This window comes from Salvia hispanica, chromosome 2, assembly GCF_029641045.1.
Source record: "Salvia hispanica isolate PSC_SH4W2 chromosome 2, Shi_PSC_v1, whole genome shotgun sequence".
In the NCBI taxonomy this organism is placed as follows: Eukaryota; Viridiplantae; Streptophyta; class Magnoliopsida; order Lamiales; family Lamiaceae; genus Salvia; species Salvia hispanica.
In genome coordinates this window covers 22,302,260-22,315,651 of record NC_142693.1, presented here as the reverse complement: position 1 = coordinate 22,315,651, position 13,392 = coordinate 22,302,260, and the positions used below count along the sequence as shown (strand labels likewise).

The 13,392-nt window shown below is 33.5% G+C and overlaps 1 protein-coding gene and 1 pseudogene across 1 annotated transcript; one reads left to right on the top strand and one right to left on the bottom strand.

The window, feature by feature from the left end:
* The first annotated feature begins 13 nt into the window (after positions 1-13).
* On the top strand, positions 14-2,392 carry LOC148931804 (pentatricopeptide repeat-containing protein At2g20710, mitochondrial-like). The gene is made up of 2 exons (XM_089066220.1): positions 14-353; positions 514-2,392. Exons 1-2 carry the CDS (start codon positions 93-95, stop codon positions 1,696-1,698), a joined length of 1,446 nt encoding a protein of 481 aa, XP_088922346.1. The 5' UTR covers positions 14-92; the 3' UTR covers positions 1,699-2,392.
* LOC148931805 (E3 ubiquitin-protein ligase RMA1H1-like) lies at positions 1,785-2,315 on the bottom strand (annotated as a pseudogene).
* Positions 2,393-13,392: the final 11,000 nt, after the last annotated feature.

Here is a 13,392-nt window from a genome sequence, read left to right as displayed (position 1 = left end):
AAATTCGTTACTCAGCCCAGTGCAAACGCTTTTCAGTAAATCTAATTAACATAATACTGTAGAATAATTTGCCGTCAACACTCGAAGCAGCAATGAAGCTCTTCTTCTCCTCGTCTCTGACCCGGCGCGCCTATTCTTCTTTGCAGAAAACCCAAATCCGGACACGTTCCTCGCGGAAAAGTCCTGTCTTTGAGTCTATCTACCGCAGCATCGCACATTTAGGCGACCCCAATGGTTCCGTAGTCCCCGCGCTCGACGAGTGGATCCGAAAGGGGAACTCCGCAAATAAATGGGATCTTCAACGAGTTATCACTGAGTTGATGGCTTTTAAGAGATTCAGACATGCTCTTGAGGTTTTTTTCGTTACCTTACATTCAATTTTATTTCTCCCAAATCCCAATGCCTTTGATAATTAGTAGTGTGAGTTTAATGCTTAGTGACGGAGCATCTAGGGTTTGCTTGATACTGTGATCTTAGATTTTTAGGTGCTTGAGGTTGAATTATGTTTTTCAGGTATCCCTCTGGATGAGTAATGAAAAACGTTATCCCATTTCACCTTTCGATATTGCTGTACGATTAAAGTTGATACTGAAAAATTTCGGCATTGAACAAGCTGAGACTTACTTCACTAAAATTCCACAACATGTAAGGACTTATCAGATCTATCTTGCGCTTCTCAACTGCTATACGATCTCGAAATATGTGGATAAAGCAGAATCGATTATGCAAAAAGCTAGAGACTTGGGCTATACTGACAAACCAATATGGTACAACCTCATGATGAATTTGTATTTCCGGTTAGGAAATAGGGAAAAGCTGCGCGACCTGCTCGCTGAAATGGAATTCAAAGGCATCTGTTATGACCAATTCACCTACTCGGTCTGCTTGAGTGCATGTGCCGCAGCCTCTGATGCTGAGGGAATGGAGCGAGTTGTGAGGGTTATGGAATCCGATCCTCAAGTTGTCGTGCATTGGCGAACATTGGTCACCGCAGCGCAGGGTTACTTGAGAATTGGCTCAACTGATGAAGCTGTGGAAGTACTAAAGAAATTAGAAAAGCAATTGAAGACATGCTCCCAGAAATATGTTTTGCTAGCTTTCATCCTCAATCTGTATGCTGAAGCAGGGAAGAAAGAAGAACTGTACAGAATCTGGAAGGCTTCCAAGGATAAGAAAGTCGTTAATAAGGTTTACATTAGCATGATGCGCTCATTGATGAAGTTTAATGACATTAATGGGATGGAGAAAATATTTGAAGAGTGGGAGTCAGGTGCCTCGTTGTTTGATTTCCGGGTGGCTAACTTCTTGATCGATGCTTACTGTACAGGCGGTTGTGTGGAGAAGGCTGAAGCCCTAATGGACAAAGTAGTATCAAAAGGCGGTAGGCCACTTGTATTGACATGGTGTCATCTGGCAGGAGGTTATGTGAAGAAGAATCAAATAGCTGAGGCTGTGCAATCATTGAGGAAGGGGATCGCCGCATGCCCCCCTAAATTTATGTCCAAGAAGCAAGCCTTGATAACTTGTTTAGAGTATTTGCAGAGTAACGAGTGTGTGGAAGAGGCACAGGAGTTAATAATGTCGCTAAGGAGGAGGTTTATGTCGGAGGCCTCTGCTTCTAATGAGCTTCCCGATGTCAGAGAAGATCAAGATTTTGAGGAAGTACTTGTTGGTGAAGATGAAGATGTTAATGATTAAGGAGGTAACGTTGTTGTTTCCATTTGATTAAATAAGCCCACTTGTTTGTATAGAATGTATACAAGCTAAGGAGAAAGCAAAGGAAATCAGAGTACAAGGAGACACAAAAGGAAAAAACAAAATAAGAAAATTGTGATTCTGTTGAGAGATTCATCAGCCTGCAACTCCTGCCTTCTCAACCTTGGTGACCTACTAACTACAGTGTGGTATGAATTGGGGTATGCATATAAGCTTTGCGAGTTGCCAAAGACTCTAGCATAAACCATCTCTCCAAACATTCCTATGGTCGGCAATGCTGCTGTACCTCCAAGATTGAACAGCTGAGGCGATAAATCTTCATTCATATGGGTTCTGATAAGAATGGCGAGAGGGAGAGGGAAGCTGCTGTTTCGGACTAAACAAGTCAGCTGCTGGTGGCCTTAGGGGTATGAGCTTTGGGAGTCAAACCCCTTGTATATGCAGGGACAACAGTAGAGATGTCCGCAGAGGGTCACCACTGGATCTTGGGCAAAGTCTAAACATATGCTGCAATCGAAGCAAGCAGAAGGCTTTTCAGATGCTGCAGATTGCTGAGGAAGATACTCCCATCCCTTCATAAAGTAGTGCTGGAATGCCATGTCTCTGTTCTGAATGCTTAATATGTGAAATGAAACATTGGCATCGTTATTAAATGATCATGATGTTATTTTAGACATATTTCTGAAGAACAAAAACTCCTAAGAAGATTTAATTTACCCATATCAGTGGCAGATTAATTCCACCACTACAAATCATTTTCTTCAATAAAATATATGCTTATATGCATAATATTAATTAATGCACTTTAATCCACCAAAACAAATCATTTTCTTCAATAAAATTTATACTGATATACATAATAATATTGCACTACACCCGTACATTGTATGTAGATCAGATTATTATACCATCACACAAGCTGCAAAAATACTACTACTACAATGCAACTTTAAGCTAACAATGGTAACTCAGCTTTACCATTTGAATTAGATCTTAGTGATTAAGTCCGAACCTTTTTTTGGCTCCTACTAAATAATGGGGTCTTAGTTAATGAAGAACGAGAGAGACGGTGCATGTCTTCACAGCCGCGTGTAGCATGTGTAGCAGTGGTGATGAAAGTGTCTTGCATAAGTTACGTGATTGTGGTGATGAAAAAAGAACCAGGGAAGGGTCAATGCAATATGGTGGGGAGAAAGACTTTTTTGATGTGCCTTTAAATTGACAGAATGGGTGATCCAGAATATCACTTCGAAGGTCCTACTTGGTACCGGAGTAAAGTGGTGCACTGTTTTTGGTGTTGGTTGCTGGCAATTATGGAAGAAAAGGTGTAGATTCATTTTTAAGGGAGAATGAGTAAGCCCGCAGGGAATGATGACCCGAATTATTAACATGGTGAATATGGTGGAAGAGACTAGAATGGTAACTGATCGGTGCTCGGGAGTGACTCGATCACCTATCCTAGTAGGTTGGCGTCCTCCTGCGACTGACACTTTAAAGCTCAATACGGATGCTTCCCTGGAGAGCGGGTCAGGACGTGCTTATGGAGGTGGCCTCTTCCGGGATGCAGCATGTTCTTGGAGGTATGGTTTCGTGGTAAATATTGGGTTATGCTCCATTTTGTTGGCTGAACTTTGGTGCCTGCTCCATGGTTTACGTTTGGCGAAAGCTTTGGGCTTCCGAAAGTTGGAGGTGGAAAGTGACAGCCTCATGGGTATCTCAATGATCAAGGGGGACTTTGAAGTGTCCATTAATTGTAGATCTATTGTGCAAGGTGTGTGTGACTTGCTTCCAGATTTTAATTCGGTGGTGGTCAACCATTTGCATCGGCAAGGGAATTTTGCTGCGGATTTTCTATCGCATCACGCCTATAGGTTTTCTAGAGGAGTTCATACTTTAGAATCCCCTCCCATATGGCTTGGTATTTGGATGTTACACGATAGACTTAGTATTTCGTACGCTCGTTAATTTATCTTTGTAATCAGGCGGGCCAGCTTTCACTCAAAAAAAAAAATTACAATCATAATTCGTTAATAAAAAACAAATTGAATCAATAGATTTTGTCTCGCTTCCAGTTAGTGTGCAAATGCACTACAATGATGAAAGTTTATTTTCTAAAATTAATATGTTATGTATGCAATCATGTGTAGACAAACTGCCGGATAAATGCACACTAATTACATTTGAAGGACTGTTCAATTGAAAAAAATTTCTAAACGGCTGATAGGAGATGAGTGCTAAACTGCTAATGATAAAAATTAATTTTTTGTTTAGCATAGCTTCTGGATTACATTTATAAAGAAACTGCCTAATAGAATTGTAAATTATATCTAATTTATTATATTAATTTAAATTAGTCACAATGAGTAAGTTTTTAGTAAACTCCCATTTTATATACATATAGATATCGATTCGACTTTGAAAATAGTACTCCCTCCGTTCCAAGGAAGATGACCCATTCCTGTGATGGCACGGAATTTTATGCAACTTTATTTTGTGTGTTAAGTGGAGAGAGTAAAGTAAGAGAGAGGGAATAAAATAGAGATAAAGAGGTTTCCATTTTAAGCAATGGATCATCTTGATTGGGACAAACCAAAAAGGAAAGTGGGTCATTTTCAATGAGACGGAGGGAGTATATGTTACCTTTACGAAGTAGTATAATGTTTATGAATAATATATAAGGTGAATACTAAATAAAGAAAGCAATTTCATGCATTATAAACCACACTCCTAATCTCAGGTGCGGCGCACGAAGCCCAAACCTTAGTACCTGCCCATTGGCCCGAGCTTGAAGCGGGCCGGCTGATAATCAAGCCTGCAAAGCAACAATACAAATTGTTGGATGCATGTATTACTTATACTAAAGCTCAAAATTGGTCATGAACATATACTCATTTTATAATTTTGGTCATAAACTTTATCTTTCAAATTTTTTGGTCCTAGATTTTATTTTTAAAATTTTTTGATCCTGCATATTTCAAATCAGATCACAATTGATCATCCGTTAACAATTCTGTTAATATTTAACATCAGCAATTTTAATCACAATTTTGACCAACTTAAGCAATTTATAATGTAATCCCCCTCACTCTCAAATTATGACTTCTTTTTCACCGATTTCTTGCATCAAGTCATCTACACTCCTTCCTTCCTCACTCTACATATTCAAATATGAGTGTAGTACTCCCTCCGTCCCATAAAAGTTGAGTCGTATTCCTTTTTAGTCCGTCCCAATAAAGTTGAGTCATTTCCTTTTTTAACTAAAGACAAAACATCTAATCACTCTTACTTTATTCAATCATTTACTTTACTCTCTCTTATCTTTCCTACTTTTTTCATCTTTCCTATTTACTTAATATAAATTCTTAATCTCCGTGCCCAAAAATTTTGTCTCAACTTTTATGGGACGGAGGGAGTATATGTTAAATTATAAAACCCTTTAACTTTTACATTGCAATTGCATCTTCGCCATCAATCAAATACTACTAATCATTTCACTCATCCATGGCGTCTTCATCCTCTTCCCCTCATTCCTCTTCCTCCAAGTCCTCTCAGCCTCTTGAAATAATAATAATAATAATAATAATAATAATAATAATAATAATAATAATAATTATTATTATTATTATTATTATTATTATTATTATTATTATTATATATAAATTTTATATTATTAAAGTGTTTCAGAATATCACTTGTAACATTATATATGTGCAATATGATTTATTTTGTACTCTGCGTTTTTAGTTATCTATACAATATATAAAAGGAGAGTTTTGAAGAAATTTACAAAATTGATATTTAATTTAAAAAATTATATTAAATATATAATTAAAGGCCTAAAAATATGGGATTAAGTGGAGAAGTGGGAGGTTTTAATTTAATTTGATTTGATTTGATTTGATTTATTCCATGTATTATAAACATATAACATTTTTCTAATTTTTAGTTTCATCCTTCTATTTTAACCGCTGCCTCTTCCGTAATCTTCAGTCTAATATCACATACACGCGCATCAAGGAATTTAGGGTATCGGCGAAAAATGGTACTAATTCGATTATAATCTCTCATTGCTTTAGTTCTGCTAATAGTCTTGAATTGGTGTTGCGAATTGTAGTAATATTAGAGGTTATGCATTGTAAGTATTACTCCTATGTTTTTTTCTGCATTGAATGTGTTTAGATTTTTATCTGAGGCAGTGATTAAATTCAATAATGTGGGTGTTGTTTTATTGATTGTTATTCTGTTTTATTGAGATGGTGCGATCAATTCATGCTTATTGATAATTTTCTATGATTACAATAGTCGTTGAGATGAACTTGTGGTTGCTATTGGAAGATCGATAGGTACTGGTATGGATTTATATTTTATTGATTAGTGTTGTTTTATATCAACTGGTTTATCTAATAAGATCATTCAAGGATCAATTCCAACTTTCCTCTGCATATAGCTACATGTGATCTTCATCTTGTTGCTTGTGTAACTGTCATATGTCATCTCCTTTTGACCTAGAGATATCTTCTAATGTGAATCTTTTTACTTTTTAACAATTATTTGATGTAAGTTATGTTACTGTGAAGTTTATAACGGGACTTCTATATTATAATGTTTGGTTTTTATTTGACTACTACTATTTATTAAATTTTATATTATATGCTTTTTATTTGACTATTACTATTTATTCGTTCAAATAGTTTGCTTTTTTTTCTTTTGTAAATAGTAGTATTACGTTTTTCTTTATTTGTATGTCTTATTCTATTTCATCCACATATCTCCTCTTTTGTTATTTAAAGTATTTTACTTTATACTACTACACTCATATCAAATACTCCCTCCGTCCCACAAAAGATGTCACACTTTTGAGACGACACGAGATTTTAGAAGGTTTTGTTTTGTGTGTTAAATGAAGAGAGAAAATATAATTTTTATATTCATGTGAGAGAAAACTTTTTACAAAAAAGGAAATGTGACATCTTTTGTGGGACAAACTAAAAAGGAAAGTGTGACATCTTTTGTGGGACGGAGGGAGTATTAAAATAGCATATAATCATCTGCTAAAGAGTAAATGCCGAAATTGGTCCTGAACATATGGTCATTTTACGTTTTTGGTCCTAAACATTATCTTTTGAATTTTTTGGTCCTGATCATATGGAAATTTGATCATTTTGGTCCTCCGTCAACATTTCCGTTAAAAACTAACGGTCAACGGGTTTAATCCCGATTTTGACCAAATTAAACTTTTAATTCTGATTTTTTACTCCCTAATTAATTCCCTAATTATTTTTATAAACATATTATTTAATTTAATCACCGTCTTCACATTCATGCAAATCCATTTTTAATTCCCCTTTTCACCACCGCCTGCAACAGCTTCCCCGTTTCCGGCAACGGGCCTTTGATCAACTCCACGGGCATTCTGTCAAGTAACGAAGCGATGCTCTCCTCGCAGTCGAAGGAGGACAATCCGTCGATTCCTTTAGCGGGCTCGTCTTCTATGCTGGAGATTGCTGAATTGGGGGCTGATTGGTGGACGAGGATCTTCTCCAACAATATCTTCTTGCAATTTTCTCGAGCTTCATCGCGTTCTTTATGGCAGCGGCGAGGAGCTCCTTCAGGCGGAGGATTTGGGCGTCGCGCGATTTGAGGTCTTGGTCTGCTCGGACCCTGGTTTCTTGGAGCTCCATGCTTAGCTTAAACAATTGCTTCATTTCATCCATGCTCTGCTTCAACATAAATTGATTGGAAAATTGAGAAATGGAATTAGATGGAATTGAAATGGAAAATGATTTAAGAGAAATGAAAAATGGAAATCCATTTTTAATTCCAATCCACACACTCTCTAAAAATAATTAGGAAATTAATTCGAGAGTAAAAAATCAGAATTAAAAGTTTAATTTGGTCAAAATAGGGATTAAACCCGTTGACCGTTAGTTTTTAACGGAAATGTTGACGGAGTACCAAAATGATCAAATTTCCATATGTTCAGGACCAGAAAATCCAAAAGATAATCATATGTTTAGTATCAATTTTAACCTTTACTCTCTGCTAAAATATGAAATGTTTCATTGAGAGTAGGTTGAGAGAAGTACGGATATCTTTTAGTTGTTGTTTATTATATTTTTAATTGTTTATAATATTAGAAATATTTATTTTAATTAATTCGTATCTGTAAATGTATTTTTATACTTATTTACTCTATATTCTTTATTTTAAGTTAATATATCTTCATTGTTTTAAAAATCTTTTGTCCTGTGCATAGCATTTAACATTAGTTTATACTACCTCCGTCCTCCAAACATTGACACACTTTGATCCGCCATGAGTTTTAAGAAATGTAATGGAAAGTGAGTTGAAAAAGTTGCTGGGATGTAGGTCCTACTTTTAAAGTATTAATTTTATAATAAAGTGTGAGTAGTAATAAGTTAATGGAATATGAAGTCTACTACCAAAAATAGTAAAAAGTGAAGTGTGTTAAACATTTAGAAATAGACCGAAATGGTAAATTGTGTCAAACTTTAAGAGACGGAGGTAATAATTAAAATTGACATCAGTGTAGGTGATGGAACAAACGACAGGCCAACGGTTGCACGCAGATTTGAAAAGCCATAGATATGGGCTACGGGCCGGGCTGAATATTTTATAATTTCACTTTTGGAATATTGTGTTTTAAAGCGAGGAATATGCATGTTGGTGCTTAAATAAAAGCAACACTACTTTACTTCCTCCGCCGCAACTCAGCGCGCGTGCTGATCAAACAGCATTCCCCCACCTCACCCCACTAGTATGTTGTATGCACTGCATCCGTGGTTTTACATTTTTGGCCTAATCTAAACTATTTTGATTAAAAGGATTTCATTCAGAAGTATTTTAACCATATTTTTATCATCAAGTATCAACTATTAATCTGAAAAAAAATTATACTTCATTCGTCCCACAATAAGAGTCACTGTGAACACGAGTTTTAAGAAAAATAAAAAATAATGAATTAGAAAAGTTAGTGGAATATGAGATTCACTTTTTTATCGTCCTATTAATTTTATAATAGAATGTGAAATGAGTTAGTGAAATGTGAGACCTACTTACCATTTATGGTAAAAGTGAAATGTGACTCTTATTGTGAGACGTACAAAATTTGCAAAATGTGAATCTTATTATGGGACGGGGGGAGTACTATTAAATACGGAATTAAATTTTTATCGTCAATTTTCACAAGACTAGGGTCATCGGCAAATTGTGCTAATTGCTATATTTTGTAAATCACTACTGGACGATTAGTACTCCCTCCGTTCCACAAAAGATGTCACACTTGTGGGATGACATGAGATTTTAGGAGGTTTTGTTTTATGTGTTAGGTGGAAATTTAAAATAAAATATTTATATTATTGTGAGAGAATTTTTTTTGTAGATATGGAATATGACATCTTTAATGAGACAAACTAAAAAAGAAAGTGAGATATCTTTTATAGGACGGAGGGAGCAGTATTCTTTTGAGTTAAGATGTGGGATTAGGAGTAAACAAGGGCTTCTAAACTAAGGGCATGTTCAGGTTTGTTGATATGGATTGATTAGAATTAAATGTGAAGTGAAATATATGTACTGTATGACCCAAAAATGGAAAATCCTTTTATGTTGTTCAAGTTGATATAATTGGGATTTCCACGTGCCATATTGGGAATATTATTGGTAAATAAAAAATGTACAGATTTCGCTAAAGTACGGACCTAGCCCTGCCTACTGAAATGGGGATTAATTGATTGATTTTGCGGGAAAACGTGTTGCTGGGGGGTAAAATAATATTTTCAATTTCAATTCTGGACGCCTTCTACGACGCAGAAATAAATCACACGAATTTTGGTAGAATTTATTTGTTGTTAAAAGCAAAAGTAACAGTGCGCGGCCCTTATTGTTTATAGGGCTCTGCCGTTAGTATTTGTAATTAGTTGCACACTATTCACTTTATCACTAGATTAGTGCATGGTATAATATTGGGCAAGTCCTACTATATGATATTTTAAATACTCATACATAACTATAATTAATAATTATAGCATCTTGAAGATTTTGACAACCAGCGACGGATCTAGGTAGAGTTGGGAGGTTGATTGGCCCCACCGTCGTCTATGAGGGCCGACACACTCCGCCTTTAGACTTTTCACCTATTCCACAGTGCAATGGTTCCTACCCCATGATCTTTCTTAGGAGACGATTGGACAGAAAGAATAGAGGACAAAAGAAGGTGTAAGTTATAGAACAAAAGCCTTGGAAAAGATGATATTGTATGAAACAAGAATACAGACAATACTATGGGAGGGGTAGGGTTAGAGATAACAACCGGTTAATGAGCTAGTTAATGTAAATTTTTTTAGGCTCAATATCTCCGAGGACCCGATCTTTGCAAACAACCAGAAGGTCAACATATTTTAGATGCGGATCTCGAAGAGGTGTCATGCGCTGAAGCCGACATGGGCAAAGGAGCGCAGGCCGGACCACCTCCGCATGCACTAGAACCGAGTCAAACTGGACGTCTCCAAGTTTTCCGCCGTCTACCACAACACCGAAAGGATGTGGAGCATCAACCAAGTTTGGAACACATATGCAACAAAAGCCATGATGACGTTTTCTAACAATTGTATCAATCTCAAGTTCAACTACTACGATGTTTTCCTCCCTGTGAAGGATTTACCGAAATTTCAAGCCGGTTACGACACTAGCGGCCCGAAGAGGACCAAGGTCAGTGCCAGTGGAAACTACACCAACAGTGACAGTCAGAAGGGGCGATACCTTCAATTTGAACTCTCATATGAATGAGAGTGTTGGCACTTATCAATGACCAAAAAAAGCGGTCAAGAGAAAAGGGAAGGCAAAGGCGACAGATCCACTACCCGCAGCGCCGCATGCTGAAGTCCACATCCAGAGGCTTATCAATGCATCATTGCAAAGGACGTTGCTCGACACCACTATCAAGTTCAGGAAGACCCAAGACGAGGGTTCGAAAAATATATACCAACAAATGATTGACAAAATTTTAAGTATGTTTTGGTATTGCGTTTAATTTATGTTATTTTGCAATTTTATTTTATTTGATAGCACAATTTTTTTTTAAAAAAAAGAGTGAAAAAGGTGAAATTGACGCTATTGTAGATATTATGGTTGGAATTTAAAATGCTGACGTGGCAGAGAAAAAAGGAATTTAGCGAATTTTGGGATTAGATTTGAGATCACTTTTGTGAATGCTCTAAGAAAGTTCATTATCAATTTTTGAATCACTGAATAAATAATTTTCTAGTTTTTGTTTCTTCAGTTATTTACTTTATAAATAATTTTCTATAATATACTACTACACATAGATATTTTTATTTAACATTCTTCAGTCCTCATTTTATATCATCGAACTACTACTATTTGTTTAAATGTACCCTTCCTAATATTCAATCTAAATTAATATTTATTATAATTATTTAAAAGCATATTGTACAATCTATAATCAAAAGATTCAAAACACGAAGATCATTATTAGGTAACACATAATTCATGACTAATTTATTTTTAGTTTATTTTAGAAATTATGTTATATGGTTCATTTATTTTGCGAGTGCCAAACATACTGTACATAAAAATGTTGATGAGCTAAAAAAAGTACTCCAGTGAACCCCATGTATACTAATTAATGAGAGCTTTTGCGTTTTGGTTCTTTATTGATTTTTTTTACATTCTTTAATATTTTTATGTGTAATTTATTATTGCAGTAATTTATTTATAGTTAAGGTTCTGTATGTGTATTTTATTTTTAATTATCTTGTTTAGTTAAAAGTTATTTAAATAATTAAATTCATAAATTTTAATATAAAATAATTAAAATTAAACTTAGCTACAAAATATTTTGATAATCAAATTTGTAATTACTACTAAATTTTATAATTAATATATTTAATAATATCGCTAATATTTATTCTTATATTTTACTTTTTAAAAATTTAAGAGAAAGAAAGTAAAAGAAAATTTGACATAAAGTGATTAAAAACGTGAAGTAAAAAATACTCTCATTTTAGGCACTCAAATTATAAGAAAATATCAAACTCAATACTAAAGATATAGAGAAAATATCATACCAGAACCCAGTTATCCCATTTTTATGAATGGACAAAATTGTCCTCCGGTTACAAAATTGTTTTGGGATATTTTTGTCCAAAAATCACCATGAATAGTGAAAAGAGGCATGTGATTATAGCCAATACATGGATCTAGGTTGATATTTTTAATATACATGAACTATTGGTGAGGGAAACACATAGTTCAGGTACCAAATTTGTAGTTCATTCATACATAAAAGTAGGACCTACGTACCATTAACTTTTTTCTACTTACATTCTTTTAAATTTCTTAAAATTTGTATCAGATCAAAATGGAACACATATTAGGAGGCGGATGGAGTAATAAAGAGTATTTTTTACTTCCTTTGTATTCTATTATATGTTTTAGATTTTCATTTTTCATATGTCCTTATTGTCTTATTTCATTTTTACTATTTTTAATAGTAAACTCTATATTTTATCAATTCATTAGATTTTTCAATCAATTTTCTTTAGCGTAGCGTACTTCATTAGAAATGAAACATTTGCTATTTGGCATAGAGTTTTATATCGTGTTGTTTTGTGAGTTAATGATGATAGAATAAAGTAAAAGAGATGGAAAAGTAAAAATGAAAAAAATAGAGATGAAGTTTTTATTTTAGGAAACATTTTATTTTAAATAAGACAATCCAAAAAGGAAAGCGTTTCATTTTCAGTGGAACATAGGAAGTATTATTTAAAATTTATGTTGGTTTAAAGTGAGATATATATTACTCACTCTGGCCATGTTTGGTTGGCGGGAAAGTAAAGTTGGCAAAGAAAATGATTCCTGGAAAAATGAATCCCGGGAATATGATTCCTAGTAACTTTACTTTTCTGTGTTTGGAAAATATCAAGATTTTAAATTTATATTTAATCTAAACATCAAACTAAAAATATACTTATTACTTTTTTAATTATAAAAAAGAATAATATTGTAAATTTTTTTAATAAATTATTAATTATAAATAATAATAATTATATTATTATACTTATTATTAGGATGGATAGTTTAAATAATAATTATAATTATAATTACATGCAGTATTATACTCATTTATTATAACAATAAATATAATAATTATTATATTATAATTATAATATTTACAGATATTATAATTGAATAAATTTTATAAATTAAAATTGCACTATAACTTTATTGATTAATTATTAATTTATAAAATATAATAATAATTATTTATTATACAATTTATATTATATAATTATATTTTATTTATTGATTATTAATTACTATTATGAATTATTATAAAATATAGTTATAATTATGATCATTTTAATTATAGTTATTTATTATTGTGAAATTAAGTATGATTTATAATTTTAAATTATTTTTAAAACATTGTAATTATTAATAATAATAATAATAATAAAACTACACTATATTGCTTAAATATGTAAGAATCCTAAAACTGGGAAAAAGAATACCTAAGAAAAGTTAGGATTCAGAATCCTGAAAAGTTGTACTAGCTTTCTTTGTTCTCGGATTCTAATTACTTTCCTAGTTTGATTAAAAACTGAAACAAACACATGAATTTAAAATTTAAGGAAT

Bases quoted from the DNA above. Each gene is read 5' to 3' on its own strand.
- LOC148931804 (XM_089066220.1), top strand. From the start codon at position 93: ATGAAGCTCTTCTTCTCCTCGTCTCTGACCCGGCGCGCCTATTCTTCT. The intron at 354-513 runs GTTTTTTTCGTT...TATGTTTTTCAG, and splicing joins GATTCAGACATGCTCTTGAG to GTATCCCTCTGGATGAGTAA.